A 16788-nucleotide genomic window follows, 5' to 3' on the forward strand; every position below is an offset into this window, starting at 1 on the left:
ATGATTTAAAATGAGAGAAAGTCTGTTAATTATCTGGAAACTGCTAAGAGTATTAACTAACATTAAACTTTAATATGTAAGACATATTCTATGGTAACTACTAAAATAATATTAAAAGTATGTAAATGGGTAACTGGGAGGCCAATGGAGGGGAAATCTGAAATTTTTTTTTTTTTTTTTTTTTTATTTTGACAGGCAGAGTGGACAGTGAGAGAGAGACAGAGAGAAAGGTCTTCCTTTGCCGTTGGTTCACCCTCCAATGGCCGCCGCGGCTGGTGCGCTGCGGCCGGCGCAGCGCGCTGATCCGATGGCAGGAGCCAGGAGCCAGGTGCTTTTCCTGGTCTCCCATGGGGTGCAGGGCCCAAGCACCTGGGCCATCCTCCACTGCACTCCCTGGCCACAGCAGAGGGCTGGCCTGGAAGAGGGGCAACCGGGACAGAATCCGGCGCCCCGAAAATCTGAAATTTTAAAAAACCAATCCAAGGGGCCAGCACTGTGGTGCAGTGGGTTAAAGCCCTGTCCTGAAGGACCGGCATCCCAGGTTCTAGCCCGGGTTGCTCCTCTTTCGATCCAGCTCTCTGCTATGACCTAGGAAAACAGCAGAAGATGGTCCAAGTCTTGGGCCCCTGAACCCACGTGGGAGACCTCAAAGAAGCTCCTGACTTCAGAATGGCTCAACTCCAGCTGTTGCAGCCATTTGAGGAGTGAACCAATGATGGAAGACCTCTCTTTCTCCGTGTCTCCACCTCTCTCTTTAACTCTGTCTTCCAGATAAATAAAAATAAATCTTTAAAAAATTTTTTAAAACAATCCAAATGAAGACAAGAAAGGAGAGACAAGAAGAGAACACAGGCAAGTTGGGACCAAAAAAAAAAAGGACTGATGGCATTTACGGAGTTGACTATATTAACACATACATTAAACTCAGTCAATGAACAGTAGATTTTTTTAAAAATTAAGATTTATAACTGGATTGAAAATCCACACAAAACTCATTTATATGCTGTTTACAAGAGACACAGTTTAGGGGCTGGCGTTGTGGTAGTGGGCAAAGCTGCCACCTGCAACTCTGGCTTCCCAAATGGGTGTCAGTGCATGTCCTGGCTGCTCTGCTTCCGATCCATCTCCCTGCTAATGGCCTGGGGGAAGCCCTGGAAGATGGCCCAAGTACTTGGGCCTCTGCACCCACATAGGAGACCTGAATGGAGTTTCTGATTCCTGGTTTCAGCTTGGCCTAGCCCTGCTGTGGCCATTTGGGGAGTGAATCAACGGATGAAAGACCTCTCTCTCTGTAACTCTGACTTTCAAATAAATAAATAAATGTAAAAAAGAGAGAGAGAGAGTTTAAATGTAAGAACACAGAAAAGCAGAAAGTAAAAGGACAGAGATATAACAGGCAAACTAATCAGAAGAGCTGTTGCAGCCATACAAACACAACAAAGATGAATTTTTTAGAGATAAACAGAGGTTATTCTATGATATTAATGTTTCAATCCATTAGAAAGACATAATTCTAGATTCATGTGTACTAAATCACAGTCTGAAAAACATGTAAAACAAAAATCGACAGAACTAAAAAAGACAAATAGACAAACAGTTGTAACGTGAATTCTTTCTACATGTTTAGCTATTTATCTGAAAGGCAGAGAGAAACAGCAACAGACGAAGAGTTCTCCCATCCACTGGTTTACTCCCCAAATGTCCACAGGTTTAGGCCAGGTCAAAGCCAGGACCAGAAACTCAATCCAGGTCTCCCAGGTGTGGCAGGGACCCACATACTTGAGCCACCTGCTGCCTCTCAGAGTATGCATTAGCAGAAGGCTGGAATCAAGAGTGGAGCCCGGGGGACCAGCACTGTGGTGCAGTGGATTAAGCCACTGTCTGCAGCACCAGCATCCTATATGGGTGCCGGTTCGAGTCCTGGCTGCTCCACTTCTGATCCAGCTCCCTGCTAATGCACCTCGGAAAGCAGTGGAGGATGGTCCGAGTCCTTGAGCCCCTGCACCTATGTGGGAGACCTGGATGAGGCTCCTAGTTTCTAGCTTCGGCCTACTCAGTCCCGGCCACTGTGCCATTTGGGGAGCAAACCAGCGAATGGAAGATCCTTGTCTCTGTCTCTGTCTTTCTCTCTTTGCGTAGCTCTGCCTTTCAAATAAATAAAATAAATCTTGAAAGAAAAAAAAGTGCAGCTGGGACTCGAATCTGGTACTCCAATATGGGATGGGAACATCCCAAGCAGGGCCTTTTTTTTTTTTTTTAAGATTTACTTTATTTACATGAAAGGTGGAGTTGCAGAGAGAGGGAGAAACAGATGAAGAGTTCCATCCACTGGCTCATTCCCCAGCTGGCCACAAAGGTGGGGGGCTGGGCAAGACCGAAGCCAGGAGCTTCTTGCAGGTCCCCCATGTGGGTGCTGGGGCCCAAGGACTTGGGCCACCTTCTGCTGCTTTCTCAGGCACATTAGCAGGGAGCGGGATTGGAAGTGGAGCAGCCGGGACTAGAACCAGCACCCACATGGGATGGCAATATTGCAGGTGGCAGCTTTACCCACTGTGCCACAGCGCTGGCCTCAGGCAAGCAGTGACTTAAGTGCCACTCAAAATACTCACCCCAGTGTGAAATTGTAAATGCATCTAAATAATTATTTTCATATACCACCTTTGGGTGATTACACTTTCTGTGAAACAATTCAATAATATCAATTAAAAGGTTTAAGAGTTCTTCACATCCGCAGTTCTTCACACCAATTCAGTAAGTCCATCCCCAAGATATTCAGGATGACATTTTTACAATTAAAAATTAGAAATAATCCAAAAGTTAAACAACCAGAAAACGTTAAATAAATTATGGCACATATGAATGCTATGAAGCCATTTTAAAAATCGTGGTCTTGAAGCCCATCTAATAACTCAGGAATATGTTCACAGTATAAAGTAAGAGAAAAAAAGCAGAATATAAAAACACATATTTAGCGAGGGTTTCATTCTGCAAAACAAAAAACCAAACAGATACCGTGTATATCAAAAATTATCCTAAAAGGACTCTGCGCAGTGGCCCGGGAGTGCAGTGGAGGATGGCCCAGGTCCTTGGGCCCTGCACCTGCATGGGAGACCAGGAGGAAGCACCTGGCTCCTGGCTTCAGATCAGCGCAGCGCGCCAGCCATAGCACACCAGCTGTAGCGGCCATTTGGGGAGTGAACCAACAGAAGGAAGACCTTTCTCTCTGTCTCTCTCTTTCACTGTCTAAACTCTGCCTGTCAAATAAAATAAAATAAAATAAAAATTACCCTAACAGGAGATACAGGTAGAGGATCAACGGCCCCAAATCCCTGGGACTGGATATCCGCATGCACAAAGTCAGATGTCTTGGAATGATGGTCCCAAGGTGAAGCACAACATTCACTGAAGCTTCGTAATCCACATCACCACGTAGACTGAAGGCGTTTTACACAGTACTTAGCACGCCTGCATTTCCACGGCAAGACTCTCCTGCTCACAGTGCCATGTTAATGCTCAAAAACTCGTGGATTCTGGAGCATTTCAGATGCTTATTTCTACAAACAAGGGATGATGGGGCCGGCACTGTGGCACAGCAAGTAAAGCCACCACCTGTAGTGCTGGCATCCCTTATGGGTGCCGGTTCGAGTCCTGGCTGTTCCACTTCTAATCCAGCTCTGCTGTGGCCTAGGAAAGCAGTGGAAGATGGCCCAAGTCCTTGGGCCCCTGAACTCACGTGAGAGACCCAGAAGAAGCTGCTGGCTCCTGGCTTCAGATCGGCGCAGCTCCAGCCGTTATGGCCAATCAGGGAGTGAACCAGTGGATAGAAGACCTCTCTCTCTCTCTCTCTCTGCCTCTTCTTCTCTCTCTGTGTAACTCAGACTTTCAAATAAATAAATAAATCTTAAAAAAAAAAGGGGGATGTTACACTTGTCTAACATACTAAAAGACTGAAAGGTAGTTAGCTCTGAATACGGTAAATTTTATTTCCTTTATGGTGTTTTTTCTTCATATTTGTATTTTCTTTGTTTAATAGAATCAGCATGAACAACTTTTATAATTTTTTATTTTATTTTTATTTATTTATTTTTTATTTATTTAATTTTTTTTGACAGGCAGAGTGGACAGTAAGAGAGAGAGACAAGAGAGAAAGGTCTTCCTTTGCCGTTGGTTCACCCTCCAATGGCCACCGCGGCCGGTGCGCTGCGGCGGCGCACCGCGCTGATCCGAAGCCAGGAGCCAGGAGCCAGGTGCTTTTCCTGGTCTCCCATGGGGTGCAGGGCCCAAGCACCTGGGCCATCCTCCACTGCACTCCCTGGCCACAGCAGAGAGTTGGCCTGGAAGAGGGGCAACCGGGACAGAATCCGGCGCCCCGACCGGGACCAGAACCCGGTGTGCCGGCGCCACTAGGCGGAGGATTAGCCTAGTGAGCCGCGGCGCCGGCCCTATAATTTTTAAAGTGATCTAAAAATCTTTTTTTTTTTTTTTTGACAGGCAGAGTGGACAGTGAGAGAGAGAGAGAGACAGAGAGAAAGGTCTTCCTTCCATTGGTTCACCCCCCAAATGGCCGCTATGGCCGGCACGCTGCGCTGATCCAAAGCCAGGAGCCAAGTGCTTCCTCCTGGTCTCCCATGCTGGTGCAGGGCCCAAGCACTTGGGCCATCCTCCATTGCCTTCCTGGGCCACAGCAGAGAGCTGGCCTGGAAGAGGAGCAACGGGGACAGAATCCAGCGCCCCGACCAGGACTAGAACCCGGTGTGCCGGCGCCGCAGGCAGAGGATTAGCCTAGTAAGCCGTGGTGCCAGCCTAAAAATCATTTATTATAATCAAAAGTATTGCCATAAAACCATTCTGAAAAGTGTGTATTTATTTCTACAAGTCAGAACAAGGCATCTGAGTCTATTTCCTAAGAGATAATAAACAGGATAATTTACACATGAACTAGCTTTTTTTAAAACAAGATTTATTAATTTTACTTGAAAGGCAGTTATAGTGATAGAGACAGAGACAGAGATCTTCCACCCACTGGTTCACCTCCCAGACAACCACAACAGTAAGGCCAAATCCATGAGCCTGGAACTCCATCTGAATCCCCAACGTGGGTGAAAGAGGCCCACGTACTTCGGCCATCTTCCACTGCTTTCCCAGGCACACCTACAGGGAGCTGGATTGAAAGTGGAGCAGCCAGGGCATGAAGCAGTGCCCAAATGGGATGTCAGCAGTATAGCAGGTAGCAGCTTACCTGGCAGTGCCACACGCTAGCCCCTGAACTAACCTTAGTGACTGCTGCTTACGGAGAAAAAAAATCTAATATCTTTGAAAAAATTAAGAGGGTTAAGAACATTGATGAGAAAGAAAAATCTTAAAAAAGTAACACTTATATTCCACTTGTTATAGAAATACCAGTAACAGCAATTCGTTCTTAATCATCTTTCACTTTTGTTGGTAGTAACAAGGAAGAAAGAGAAAAACATTCTTGAAAGAGGAAAATGTGAAATGAGAACATAAATACCTTGTGAGCCAAGTGGAAGAGCAGACGGTTTTGGAGTCGGCTTTTTGGAGCTGAAAAACAAACCCAATGTGCTTCTTAGAGAACTCAGCGGTCTGGCACTTCTGTCCTTGAAGGAATGAGTGAGGCTAAGGTGTAACCTGCGGCTACCTCACCCTGATCTGGCTCTGCTGCAATATGCACTGTGGGAGTCAGTCGCTACCTGCAGTAGCAGCAGGCAGACATGTTCTCCAAGTCTGTGCCACCTGCTTCCATGCGGTGACCCCCAGCACAGCGCTCCACACAGAGTCCAACCGTGTGCTCCAGAAGCCGACGGAAACGCTCACAGCGGGCAGTTAAGGTCGCACCCCCACATATGAATCTATTCTCACTCAGTTCTCTGTTAATCCCTTTCCCCACCTATACCACCACACAGCCACCCTCTGTAAGTGGGATACAGGCGTTGTGGGCAGTGGCTCCACCGGCTGCACCACGGTGCTGGCCATGAGTGAAGGTTTATAGTGTCAGCTGGTTTTTCCTCAACAAAAAAAGGAATAAAGTCAGGTTTTAAATCTCCAAAATGACTTTCACTATCAGAAGCATATCAGCTATAGAAAGCTCATTTTACCTTTAAATCCAGCTTCTTCAGCTTGCTTATACATCCCGAGAAAGAAGTAGGTGCAGGCTAGGTTCACCCAGACTTCAGGATTGCAGTTTTCTGCTTTTGCTGCATTTTCATATTCCTGAAATACATATTAAGCAGCAAGCTCATTTTTAAAGAAAAAGAACTGATGGGCCTTCTTCAATAATGACACAGGATTTCTTGTAGGACTGGGGAACTTCATACATAGTGAATCCTCATGCTCCTGGAAAGGTTGAACAGAGCTCAAGTTCAAGTCTACCCATGCAGGGCTAACATCCATGAAGTCTGGTATCTAACCCACCCACACCCTGCCTTTTAACCTTGACCTAGGCTATGGGACTAAAGAAAGGAAAAGAAACTGAAATATTTATTTCTGCTAACTTAAAAGGACATAAAAATACCTTCTTAGAAATACACAAACTTAGTGAACTTAGAGTCTGACAGCTGTGATACACGACTAACTTCACTTCATCTAACTGCTCCCTGACTTCACTTGGTTTTATGCTTTAGAAAAAGGTGTTGGCATGGGTTTTCTTCTTGTTTGCCAAGGACGCTTCCCAAGAATCACTCTGCTACCTTTTCCAAACACTCTTTTTTTTTTTTTTTTTTAGTTCATATTTATTTGAGAGGTACAGTTACAGACAGTGAGAGGGACAGACAGAAAGGTCTTCCATCTGCTGGTAGCAGCAGCCAGAGCTGCACCAATCCAAAACCAGGAGCCAGGAGCTTCTGCTATGTCTCCCACGCAGGTGCAGGGGCCCAAGGACTTGGGCCATCTTCTACTGCTTTCCCAGACCATACCAGAGAGCAGGATTGGAAGAGGAGCAGCCGCGACTCGAACAGGTCCCCACGTGGGATGCTGGCACCGCAGGTGGAGGATTAACCTGCTGTGCCACAGCGCCGGCCCCAACACTCTTACTTTCTAATCACTCTTCCCCTGATGCTTTAATTCTTTTTCTTACTACATTCACATTATTCTTTCTTTCCTACGATAGCCTGCACAAATACTGCCAGCCACCATCCTGTCCTTTTCCTTCACCAATTTTGTTCTTATTTCATCTCGTTACCTGTCCTTGAATGTTTTCATTCTAGTTATGCAGGTTCTTCTAATTCTCTTAGATCATATTTTTGGACTAAGAATGTGTGGGAAATGTTTTAGCAATTTCATTTATGAAGTAAAATTTGCCTGACATAAAGATCTATAATTGTATTTATATCCATAATGCTATAATCACCGTAGATATGGAAAGTTTACAATGATCAAGAAAAACAATCTAAAGTAATATTTGTAAAACTATAAAGATAATATAATCTTCTTAAGTATAAAAAATAACCTGGGGCTGGAGCTGTGGCATAACAGGTAAAGCTACCGCCTGCAGTGCCGGCATCCCATACGGCACCAGTTTGAGTCCCAGCTGCTCCACTTCTGATCCAGCTCTCTGCTGTGGCCTAGGAAAGCAGCAGAAGATGGCCCAAGTCCTTGCGCCCCTTTACCCACACAGCGACCCAGAAGAAGCTCCTGGCTCCTGGTTTTGGATGGACCCAGCTTCAGCCACTGCGGCCATCTGAGGAGTTAACCAGTGGATGGAAGACCTCCCTCCCTCTCTCTCTGTCTCTCTCTCTCTGTAACTCTGTCTTTCAAATAAATACATAAATAAATCTTTTTTTAAAAAATTACCAAGGAAAATATAAGTGAAGTTCTTTTGAAAAAAGATTCATAGAAGCTTTAATCAAAAAGGCTTATTTTTCCTCTTTTGAAGACTTACATAAACATTAAGGCTAGTATGTTGTACAATCCCATTAGAATACATGTAAAAAATTATAAAGAGTGCATGCAAAAGTAAAAATTGAGATTCATGTACCTATTCTGGAACATCCAAAGACTGCTGAAGAAACGCATTAAGAAAGTCAGTGGCTGCCTCAACAAAGAACTGGGGCTGAGGAAGACAGGGTGGCTCTTCTTCATTTCCTTCTGCATTGTTTGAACTTTACCATGACCATGTATTATTATATCGCAAAGTTTAGTAACATTTTAAACACATAGCATGAGAAAATTTCTTCCCCACTAACCTCCAAAGCTCTCTTGTAGTCACCCAGGTGAAAAGCACAGTATCCAATCCACAAATTAGTATCCTCTTCTTGTTCTCCAACTTGACGTTTGAACTTCGGGGTCAAAGTTCACAGGAAAAAATCATTAAAAGTTTTGAATACAGAACTCTGATATTCAAAGAAAAGACGATGTTAAATTGCTGATGGATGATGGGCAATCTAAGTAAGAAAAACAAGATGGCACACAGTCTGACTGCACCTACTCCTACAGGACTCAGGATAAGCGCCTTTTCATTTATTTATTTTTTGAGAAGCAGGCAGAGAGAGAATTCCCATCTGCTCGTTCACTCCCCAGATGCCCAGGGCTGGATGAGCCCAGAGCCAGGTGCTGAGGATTCAGTCCAGATCTCTCACGTGAGTGGCTGGAACTCATTTCCTGGGCCATCAGCACTGCCTCCCAGAGTCTGCTTTGGCAGGAAGCTTGAAACAGGACCCCGAGATGGAATCAAACTCAGGCACTCCAAAGTGGATCGCTGGTGTCTTAACTGCTAGGCTAAATGAACGTGCTCACAATTACCTTCTAATTATCACAGAAATTTAGTGTTTACATGTACTTTTGCTTTGCTATTTAAAAAATGTTTTACTTACTTATTTTCATTTTATTTGAAAGATAGACACAGCGAGTTCTTCCAACAACTGGTTTACTCTCTAAAAGCTTGCAACAGCCACTGCTGGCCCAGAAGGAAGCCAGGATCTCTGAACTCCATCAGGGTCTCCCATAAGGGTTGCAGGGACCTAAGTACTTGAGCATTAGCAGCAAGCTGGCTCAGAGGCAGAGCGGCACAGGGTGCGGGTGGGGGTTGGGAAGGCTTCGTGGCTCAGCCAGTCAAGCTGCCCTCTGAAACACCGGCATCCCAAATGGGCGCCAGTTCAAGTCCCAGTTGCTCCACTTTCTATCCAGCCCTCTGCTAATGGGCCTGGAAAAACAGCAGAAGATGGCCCAAGAGCTTGGGCCCCTGCACCCATGTGGGAGACCCCAAGTGAACCAGCTGATGGAAAATCCCTCTCTCTCTCTTTCTCCCCCTCTCTCTTTAATTGCCTTTTTTTTTTTTTTTTTTTTTTTTGACAGACAGTAGGAGAGAGAGAGAGAGAGAGAAAGGTCTTCCTTCCATTGGTTCACCCCCTAAATGGCCGCTATGGCCGGAGCTACACTGATCTGAAGCCAGGAGCCAGGTGCTTCCTCCTGGTCTCCCATGCAGGTTCAGGGCCCAAGCACCTGGGCCATCCTCCACTGCTATCCCGGGCCACAGCAGAGAGCTGGACTGGAAGAGGAGCAACCGGGACTAGAACCCAGCGCCCATATGGGATGCTGGTGCCGCAGGCGGAGATTAACCTAGTGAGCCACGGTGCTGGCCCCCTTTAATTGCCTTTCAAATAAATAAACAAATAGAAGCGGAATAGCTGGGAGTTGAACCAGGCATTCTGATATGGGATGTAAATGTCCCAAATGGTGACTTAACTAGTTACAGAAATTCATATTTTCAAATATTTCACACTGATTTTCTGTATTTCTGACACCACACTCCATAAAGTATCTGAGTTGTTCAATGATTCTGGCTGATACATAAGGAACAAAAGAATTATGTGTGAAACGTAAAGCCGAACCGCTGAATGTCTGAGAAGAGGAGGACCAACGGCAGGCACAGCTGCTAGCAGGGGCGTAACGTAGCGCCCGACTCCGACCCACACTCTCACCTCCACGCTGCACTGCACTGCATGCAGCCCCACGCTTCCATCCTGGCCAGGTGGCATGCACGTACTTACTACCAGGCTACACCTTCCACCCAGGAGAGGCCATCCCAGCACCCAGCACCCCGCAGAGGCCATCCCAGCATCCATCACCCCGCAGAGGCCATCCCAGCACCCATCACTCCACAGAGGCCATCCCAGCACCAATCACCCCGCAGAGGCCATCCCAGCACCCATCACTCCACAGAGGCCATCCCAGCACCAATCACCCCGCAGAGGCCATCCCAGCACCCAGTACCCCACAGAGGCCATCCCAGCACCCAGCACCCCGCAGAAGCCATCCCAGCACCCAGCACCCCGCAGAGGCCATCCCAGCACCCATCACTCCGCAGAGGCCACCCCAGCACCCATCACTCCGCAGAGGCCACCCCAGCACCCAGCACCCCGCAGAGGCCATCCCAGCACCCAGCACCCCGCAGAGGCCACCCCAGCACCCAGCACCCAGCACCCCGCAGAGGCCACCCCAGCACCCAGCACCCAGCACCCCGCAGAGGCCATCCCAGCACCCATCACCCCGCAGAGGCCATCCCAGCACCCAGTACCCCGCAGAGGCCACCCCAGCACCCATCACTCCACAGAGGCCACCCCAGCACCCAGCACCCTGCAGAGGCCACCCCAGCACCCAGCACCCCGCAGAGGCCACCCCAGCACCCAGCACCCTGCAGAGGCCACCCCAGCACCCAGCACCCCGCAGAGGCCATCCCAGCACCCAGCACCCCGCAGAGGCCATCCCAGCACCCAGCACCCCGCAGAGGCCATCCCAGCACCCTGCACCCCGCAGAGGCCATCCCAGCACCCAGCACCCCGCAGAGGCCATCCCAGCACCCCGCACCCCCACAGCAGGAGAGCCTGCCACACTTTTAGAGTTAAGAGGGTTCAGAAGAGCAGCCTCATGCACGTTCATTACGAACAAAGGTTAGGACTCCTAAGCCAGCGAAACAGGAAGTCCTGTTCTGGAGGAAACGGCTGAGACCTCAGCAGGGACTGGGAATCAGCACCGTGAGGTGAGGTTTCAGTCTGTAAGAGGGAGAAATCCAACAGCAGGCCGGCACACAGTCACAGAACTTCCAGGGCCTTCCTCAGCACAAGATGCAGCTACGCCTGAGACACCGTCCTGTCTGGGACAAGAACCTACACCTGCAGCCACTACCGGAACACAGAAGTCCTCCTGAGACAGCACGTGGCTCAGCAGGTCCCACGCAGCTGAGACGCTCATTTCAGACGCCCGCATCCCACACGGGGTGCCTGGCTGAGTCCTCCCTCCACTTCCAAGTCCAGCTTCCTGCCAATGCGTGTTCTGGGATGCAGGAGGCAATGGCCCTGCCAGCCATATGGGAGGCCCAGATGGAATTCCATGCTCCTGGCTTCAGCCTGGTTCAGCCCTCGCCACTGTGGGTATTTGAAGAATGAACCAGGGTTCGGTGTTGTGGCAAAGCAGGTAAAGCCACCACCTGCAGCACCAGCTGCTCCACTTCCGATCCAGCTCCCTGCTAATGCACCTGGGAAAGCAGAGGATGGCGGTCCAGGTGTTTGGGTCCCTGCACCCATGTGGGAGACCTGAAAGAAGCTCTTGGCTCTTCGGTCTGGCTCAGCTCCAGCCATCGTGGCCATTTGGGAAGTGAATCAGCGGATGGAGGATCTATGTCCCTCTCTCTCTGTAACTCTGCCTTTCGAGTTAAAAAAAAAATGAATGAACCAGAGGATGGAAGGTATCTTTGTCTTTCTCTGGCTTTCAAATAAAATGAAAACAGATAAATTTAAAAAGAAATTCTCCTCTTACAAAACGCTGTGGATTTGAATACAGAGCCTCAGGGCTGGAAAACTCCTGATTCGAGGTCTCCCTGAATTTACTCCAGGGGTTCTCTGGAGCCATAGGAGAGGTCCTGATACTTCTGCACCCCAACCACAGCAGCTCGTAGGCAGTGACACTTCAATTACTCTCCAAGCATGCGGCCACAGAACAGACCCTCCATGACAACCCAAAGGCAGTCTGGGCTCGCATAATAGGGTCATTGCTCAAAGAAAAGCGAGGCCCAAGAGTGACAAGCACTAGATACAGGCACAGCACTCCGTCCACTGGCTTAGAGAGCAAGAAGGTCTGTCCACGTGAACTCCCCCACTGAGAAGATGAGAGAGCTGACGTCAGAGCCGCTGAACAGGGCTCGATGCTAGAGACCTAGTCAGGAACCTGGAGCCACACACGGAAGCCGAGGACATGAGAGCTAATGCAAACAACCCTGGCTGACAGGCTGGGAGTAGTGCGGCCGGAGCGGTGCTCCGGAGGAATGACTGCGGCCCAAGAAAGTGCTGCCCACTCTCACCCTGTGGACGTCCTGCACCTCCTCACAGCGCCTGCCCCAGGATGCAGCTTCTCCCCGCGCGGCCTCCCTGGGCCATCGACATCAGGAGACTGCGGCTCGCCCCAGCGCAGATTCCTGGGCACCACTGCAGACCCACGGGCAGAATCCCTCAGGCAGGAGCCCAGGAGTACACACCTTGGTCTGTACCTTATGTCATTCTAACGCATACCAAGGTGAGAACTACTGCCAGACAGTGGAAACATTTCCTGCGGATAGATTTTCAGCAATATGGCAGAATCTAAACTTGATTAAAATTCTATAATGCATGGTGAGAATTATTCATAAAGCGGTCAGGGGTTGGGATAAACAATATATGAACTGATCCTGCATTAAATGTCACTCAATGTTTTTAGGTCTGATTCACCTTAAGTTGGATTAGACACAACCAAAAGCAACCCTCAGGAAAGTTATTCTTTAAAGTTCATTTTCTAGCCTCTTTCTAAAGAAGCTTTATCTACCCACCTATGTACCCATCTAAAAGCCAGACTAATAGAGAGAGAGAGAGAGAGAGATTGATTCTCCATGTGCCGGTTCACTCCCCAGATGCCAGCAACAGCCAGGGCTGGGCTGGGCCAGGCCAGGAGCCAGGAGCCAGGAGCCAGGAGCCAGGAGCCAGGAGCCAGGAGCCAGGAGCCCCGTCTGGGCTTCTCACGTGACCGGCTGGGTCATCTGCTGCCTCCAGGCACCAGCAGGAAGCTGGACAGGAACCAGAGGGAGATCTCGTCCCAGGCACGCGAGAGTCGGATGCTGCAGTCGGCGCATCCAGGTAACAGGTATGCAGGTAGACGTGCGGGGATTCCCTGAAGAAGCCGCACAACGACCAGCACTCACTCAGCCAAGCACCCATCGCACGCGGTACTCCCTTCGGGCAGCACTGTGTGGACACTACCTCCAGCAGGGTAATGGCGCCGGTGAAATCTCTCTGTGAGAGGAGCTCGTCCAGTTTGGGACTCTTCCTGCCTTTCTTCTTCCGTCTGTCGGCGTGCGGCGGGTCCCCGCCCACAGCAGGTTTGGCTCTTGAAAGCATCTGCGAGAGGAACCCGAGAAGCTGCAGGGCCACTCGGCAGTGAGCCCGCAGGGCCACTCGGCAGTGAGCCCGCCGGCCTGAGGCCCAGAGCGCCAGGAAAGCGTCGCGAACTCTCCCCAGCACGCATTTCTCGGGGCACCAAGACTCCCGCTCCTCCGACCGGGCGCGAGGGGAGAGGCCCCGCCTGCTTTCAGACGGCCGCTCGGCGGCGACGGACAGGGGCTGGACAGGGCTGGACAGGGCTGGACAGGGCTGCACATGGCCAAGGCTCCGCTGCGGCGGGGCCGGGCAGGCGGGGCGCCTGTGCCGCGGGTCCCAGGCCCACGCGCAGCTCCCTCTCACTACCCGGAGCCACTGACCATCGCGGCGTTGGTCCCAGACGGCCGCTCGGCGGCGACGGACAGGGGCTGGACAGGGCTGGACAGGGCGGGACAGGGCCAAGGCTCTGCTGCGACGGGGCCGGGCAGGCGGGGCGCCTGTGAACGGGTCCCAGGCCCACGCGCAGCTCCCTCTCACCACCCGGAGCCACTGACCATCGCGGCGTTGGTCCCAGACGGCCGCTCGGCGGCGACGGACAGGGGCTGGACAGGGCTGGACAGGGCGGGACAGGGCCAAGGCTCTGCTGCGACGGGGCCGGGCAGGCGGGGCGCCTGTGCCGCGGGTCCCAGGCCCACGCGCAGCTCCCTCTCACTACCCGGAGCCACTGACCATCGCGGCGTTGGTCCCAGACGGCCGCTCGGCGGCGACGGACAGGGGCTGGACAGGGCGGGACAGGGCGGGACAGGACCAAGGCTCTGCTGCGACGGGGCCGGGCAGGCGGGGCGCCTGTGCCGCGGGTCCCAGGCCCACGCGCAGCTCCCTCTCACTACCCGGAGCCACTGACCATCGCGGCGTTGGTCCCAGACGGCCACTCGGCGGCGACGGACAGGGGCTGGACAGGGCTGGACAGGGCGGGACAGGGCCAAGGCTCTGCTGCGACGGGGCCGGGCAGGCGGGGCGCCTGTGAACGGGTCCCAGGCCCACTCGCAGCTCCATCCCACCACCCGGAGCCACTGACCATCTCGGCGTTGGTCCCAGACGGCCGCTCGGCGGCGACGGACAAGGGCTGGACAGGGGCTGGACAGGGCGGGACAGGGCCAAGGCTCCGCTGCGGCGGGGCCGGGCAGGCGGGGCGCCGGTGCCGCGGGTCCCAGGCCCACGCGCAGCTCCCTCTCACCACCCGGAGCCACTGACCATCGCGGCGTTGGTCCCCGGAGCCCGCTCCTCAGAGAAGCAGCAGAGGCCGCGCCTCAGCGCGTCGCGGCATCCACGCCGCACGCTCGGTCTCCACGGCAACCCCGCGCGGCGCGTCCGTCCGGAGAAGAGCTCCCCGGAGCACCGGCGCCCGGCACTTGGGGTTCCGCGCCCCTGCGCCGCCGGAAGACTGGCGGTTGCTCTCCGGACGGAGGGTTTCGGGCCCCGCGCTGAGGGGAAGCTTGGTTTTCTCTGATGATGGAGTCCACTTTAGGAAAAAACGATTTCGAGGGGTATTGTTTCTCAAACGCACGTCTTCGGGGGAAAGTGATTTGGAAGGACCACTTCCGTCTCGGACCGCGCTGGGCTCGGAGCGAGGGCGTCCCGCAGCCCCGGCCTCTGGAACCTTCTGAGGAAACTGCCGCGTCCCGGGGGCTGCCGTGCACCAGAACGCGGCTTCCACGTGTCCGCAGATACGCCTACACGCAGGACGATATTCGTGGGGCCGGCGCTGTGGCGTAGTGGGTAAAGCCGCCGCCTGAGTGCCGGAATCCCACTTGGACGCCGGTTCGAGTCCCAGCTGTTCCACTTCCGATCCGGCTCTGCTGTGGCCCGGGAGTGCAGTAGAGGATGGCCCAAGTGCTTGGGCCCTGCACCCCATGGGAGACCAGGAGGAGGCACCTGGCTCCTGGCTTCAGATCGGCGCGGTGCGCTGGCCACAACACACCGCTGGAGCGGCCGTTGGGGGGTTGAACCAACGGAAGGAAGACCTTTCTCTCTGCCTCTCTCCCTGTCCACTCTGCCTGTAAAAAAAAAAAAGAAGAAGAAGACCGACCCCGGGAAGACACCTGTCCGGATGCGGAGCAGGCTTAGGGCTGTGAGGCAGGGAATTCAACATGGCGGCGAGAGCCCTTCTGCTCTGCCAGCTCTTGCAGCTGGCCAGGGCCCCGAGGCCGCCTTGCTGAAACGCTGTAATCTGCTCTGTTGGGTTTTGTGACTCAGCTGAAATGATTGGTGATTCCTAAGCAGTTGGGGGTATTGCTTTATTTTTATTCTTTAAAAGATGTATTTATTTATTTTAAAGGCAGAGTTACACAGAGAGAGGAGACGCAGAGAGAGAAAGAGAGGGAGAGAGATCTTCCATCCGCTGGTTCACTCTCCAATTGGCCGCAACTGCCGTAGCTGTGTTATCGGAGAAATTGGCGGGGTTCTTGTCTTCACGCAAGAAAGAATTCAGGTGTGAGACAGAGTAGTGGAAAGTAAAAAGTAGCAAAGTTTGTTAGGGTAGGGACATCCGCAAGAACGGATGGACACCTCCCCAGACAGGACCTGAGAGTGCCCAGTCGCTCGGACTGGGGGGGGGGGGGAGGAGCGAGGTTACACGGTTCAGTGGTGAGAGTACACCTGACCAGGCCAGGCAGGCGGCTCAGCAGAGAGGCAGAGGGCTGAGTTCGCTGCCCGGGGGGTGTGGGGGTGGGGGGGATGTTAAGGAGATGGGTCTTTGTCTTCACACATCTCCTGAAACTAAGGATTTTATGGCTGTAAATATTAAGCTCCTATCTGAGTTTTCCCTTGAAGGTATCAGACAGGAGGAAGCCTAGCTGGCTCCATCCTGGGTTCAGAGGAAGGGTGAGCAGGGCCCCCTGGAGAATGGGGATCCGGAGCAGGGTGTTTGAAGTGCAGATACTGGGCTGCATCTGGGAGATTGTGGAAGATTTGTCAGGCAGAAGGGGCGGGGACCTCCACCTGGCAGGTTATCAGGTAGAAGGGGGCAGGGCAGGATGCGAATACCGGGCTGCCCCTGAAACATTATCGGGATGACTTTGAGATGTAGATGCATATGCTGGATATAGATGTCCTCTTTAGGCCTGTCATACACACATAAGCTCATATCTGACTTCCTACTTAACAGCTGCGCCAATCCGAAGCCAGGAGCCAGGAGCTTCTTCCAGGTCTCCCACATGGGTGCAGGGGCCCAAGGACCTGGGCCATCTTCTACTGCTTTCCCAGGCCACCAGCAGAGAGCTGGATTGGAAGTGGAGCAGCTGGAACTTGAACTGGCACCCATATGGGATCCTGACATTGTAGGCAGCACCATCTATGCCACATTACTGGCCCCGGGGATACTGCTTTAATATGTCTACTTCCTGGTAGGAGCTGTTCCAACAGTGATTTTTCTAAG

At 51.9% G+C, this 16788-nt stretch overlaps 1 protein-coding gene across 7 annotated transcripts in view; it reads right to left on the reverse strand.

Moving 5' to 3' along the window:
- Nucleotides 1–14853, reverse strand: part of IFT56 (intraflagellar transport 56) — an 83461-nt gene extending 68608 nt beyond the window's left edge. For 2 of the 7 annotated variants that reach the window (XM_017338039.3, XM_017338040.3), the window contains exons 1-5: nucleotides 14607–14739; nucleotides 13236–13373; nucleotides 8199–8291; nucleotides 6114–6228; nucleotides 5510–5559 (exon numbers count right to left, since the gene is read on the reverse strand). In XM_017338039.3, coding sequence (XP_017193528.1) covers nucleotides 5510–5559; nucleotides 6114–6228; nucleotides 8199–8291; nucleotides 13236–13373; nucleotides 14607–14609 — 399 coding nt within the window. In that variant the 5' untranslated portion in view covers nucleotides 14610–14739. Of the gene's footprint in view, nucleotides 1–5509; nucleotides 5560–6113; nucleotides 6229–8198; nucleotides 8292–13235; nucleotides 13374–13732; nucleotides 13850–14430 lie in introns of those variants that run through there. The other 5 variants (XM_070071436.1, XM_070071435.1, XM_008249290.4 and 2 more) reach the window with 4 other exon arrangements.
- Nucleotides 14854–16788: the final 1935 nt, after the last annotated feature.

Source organism: Oryctolagus cuniculus, chromosome 3 (assembly GCF_964237555.1).
Source record: "Oryctolagus cuniculus chromosome 3, mOryCun1.1, whole genome shotgun sequence".
Lineage (NCBI taxonomy): Eukaryota > Metazoa > Chordata > Mammalia > Lagomorpha > Leporidae > Oryctolagus > Oryctolagus cuniculus.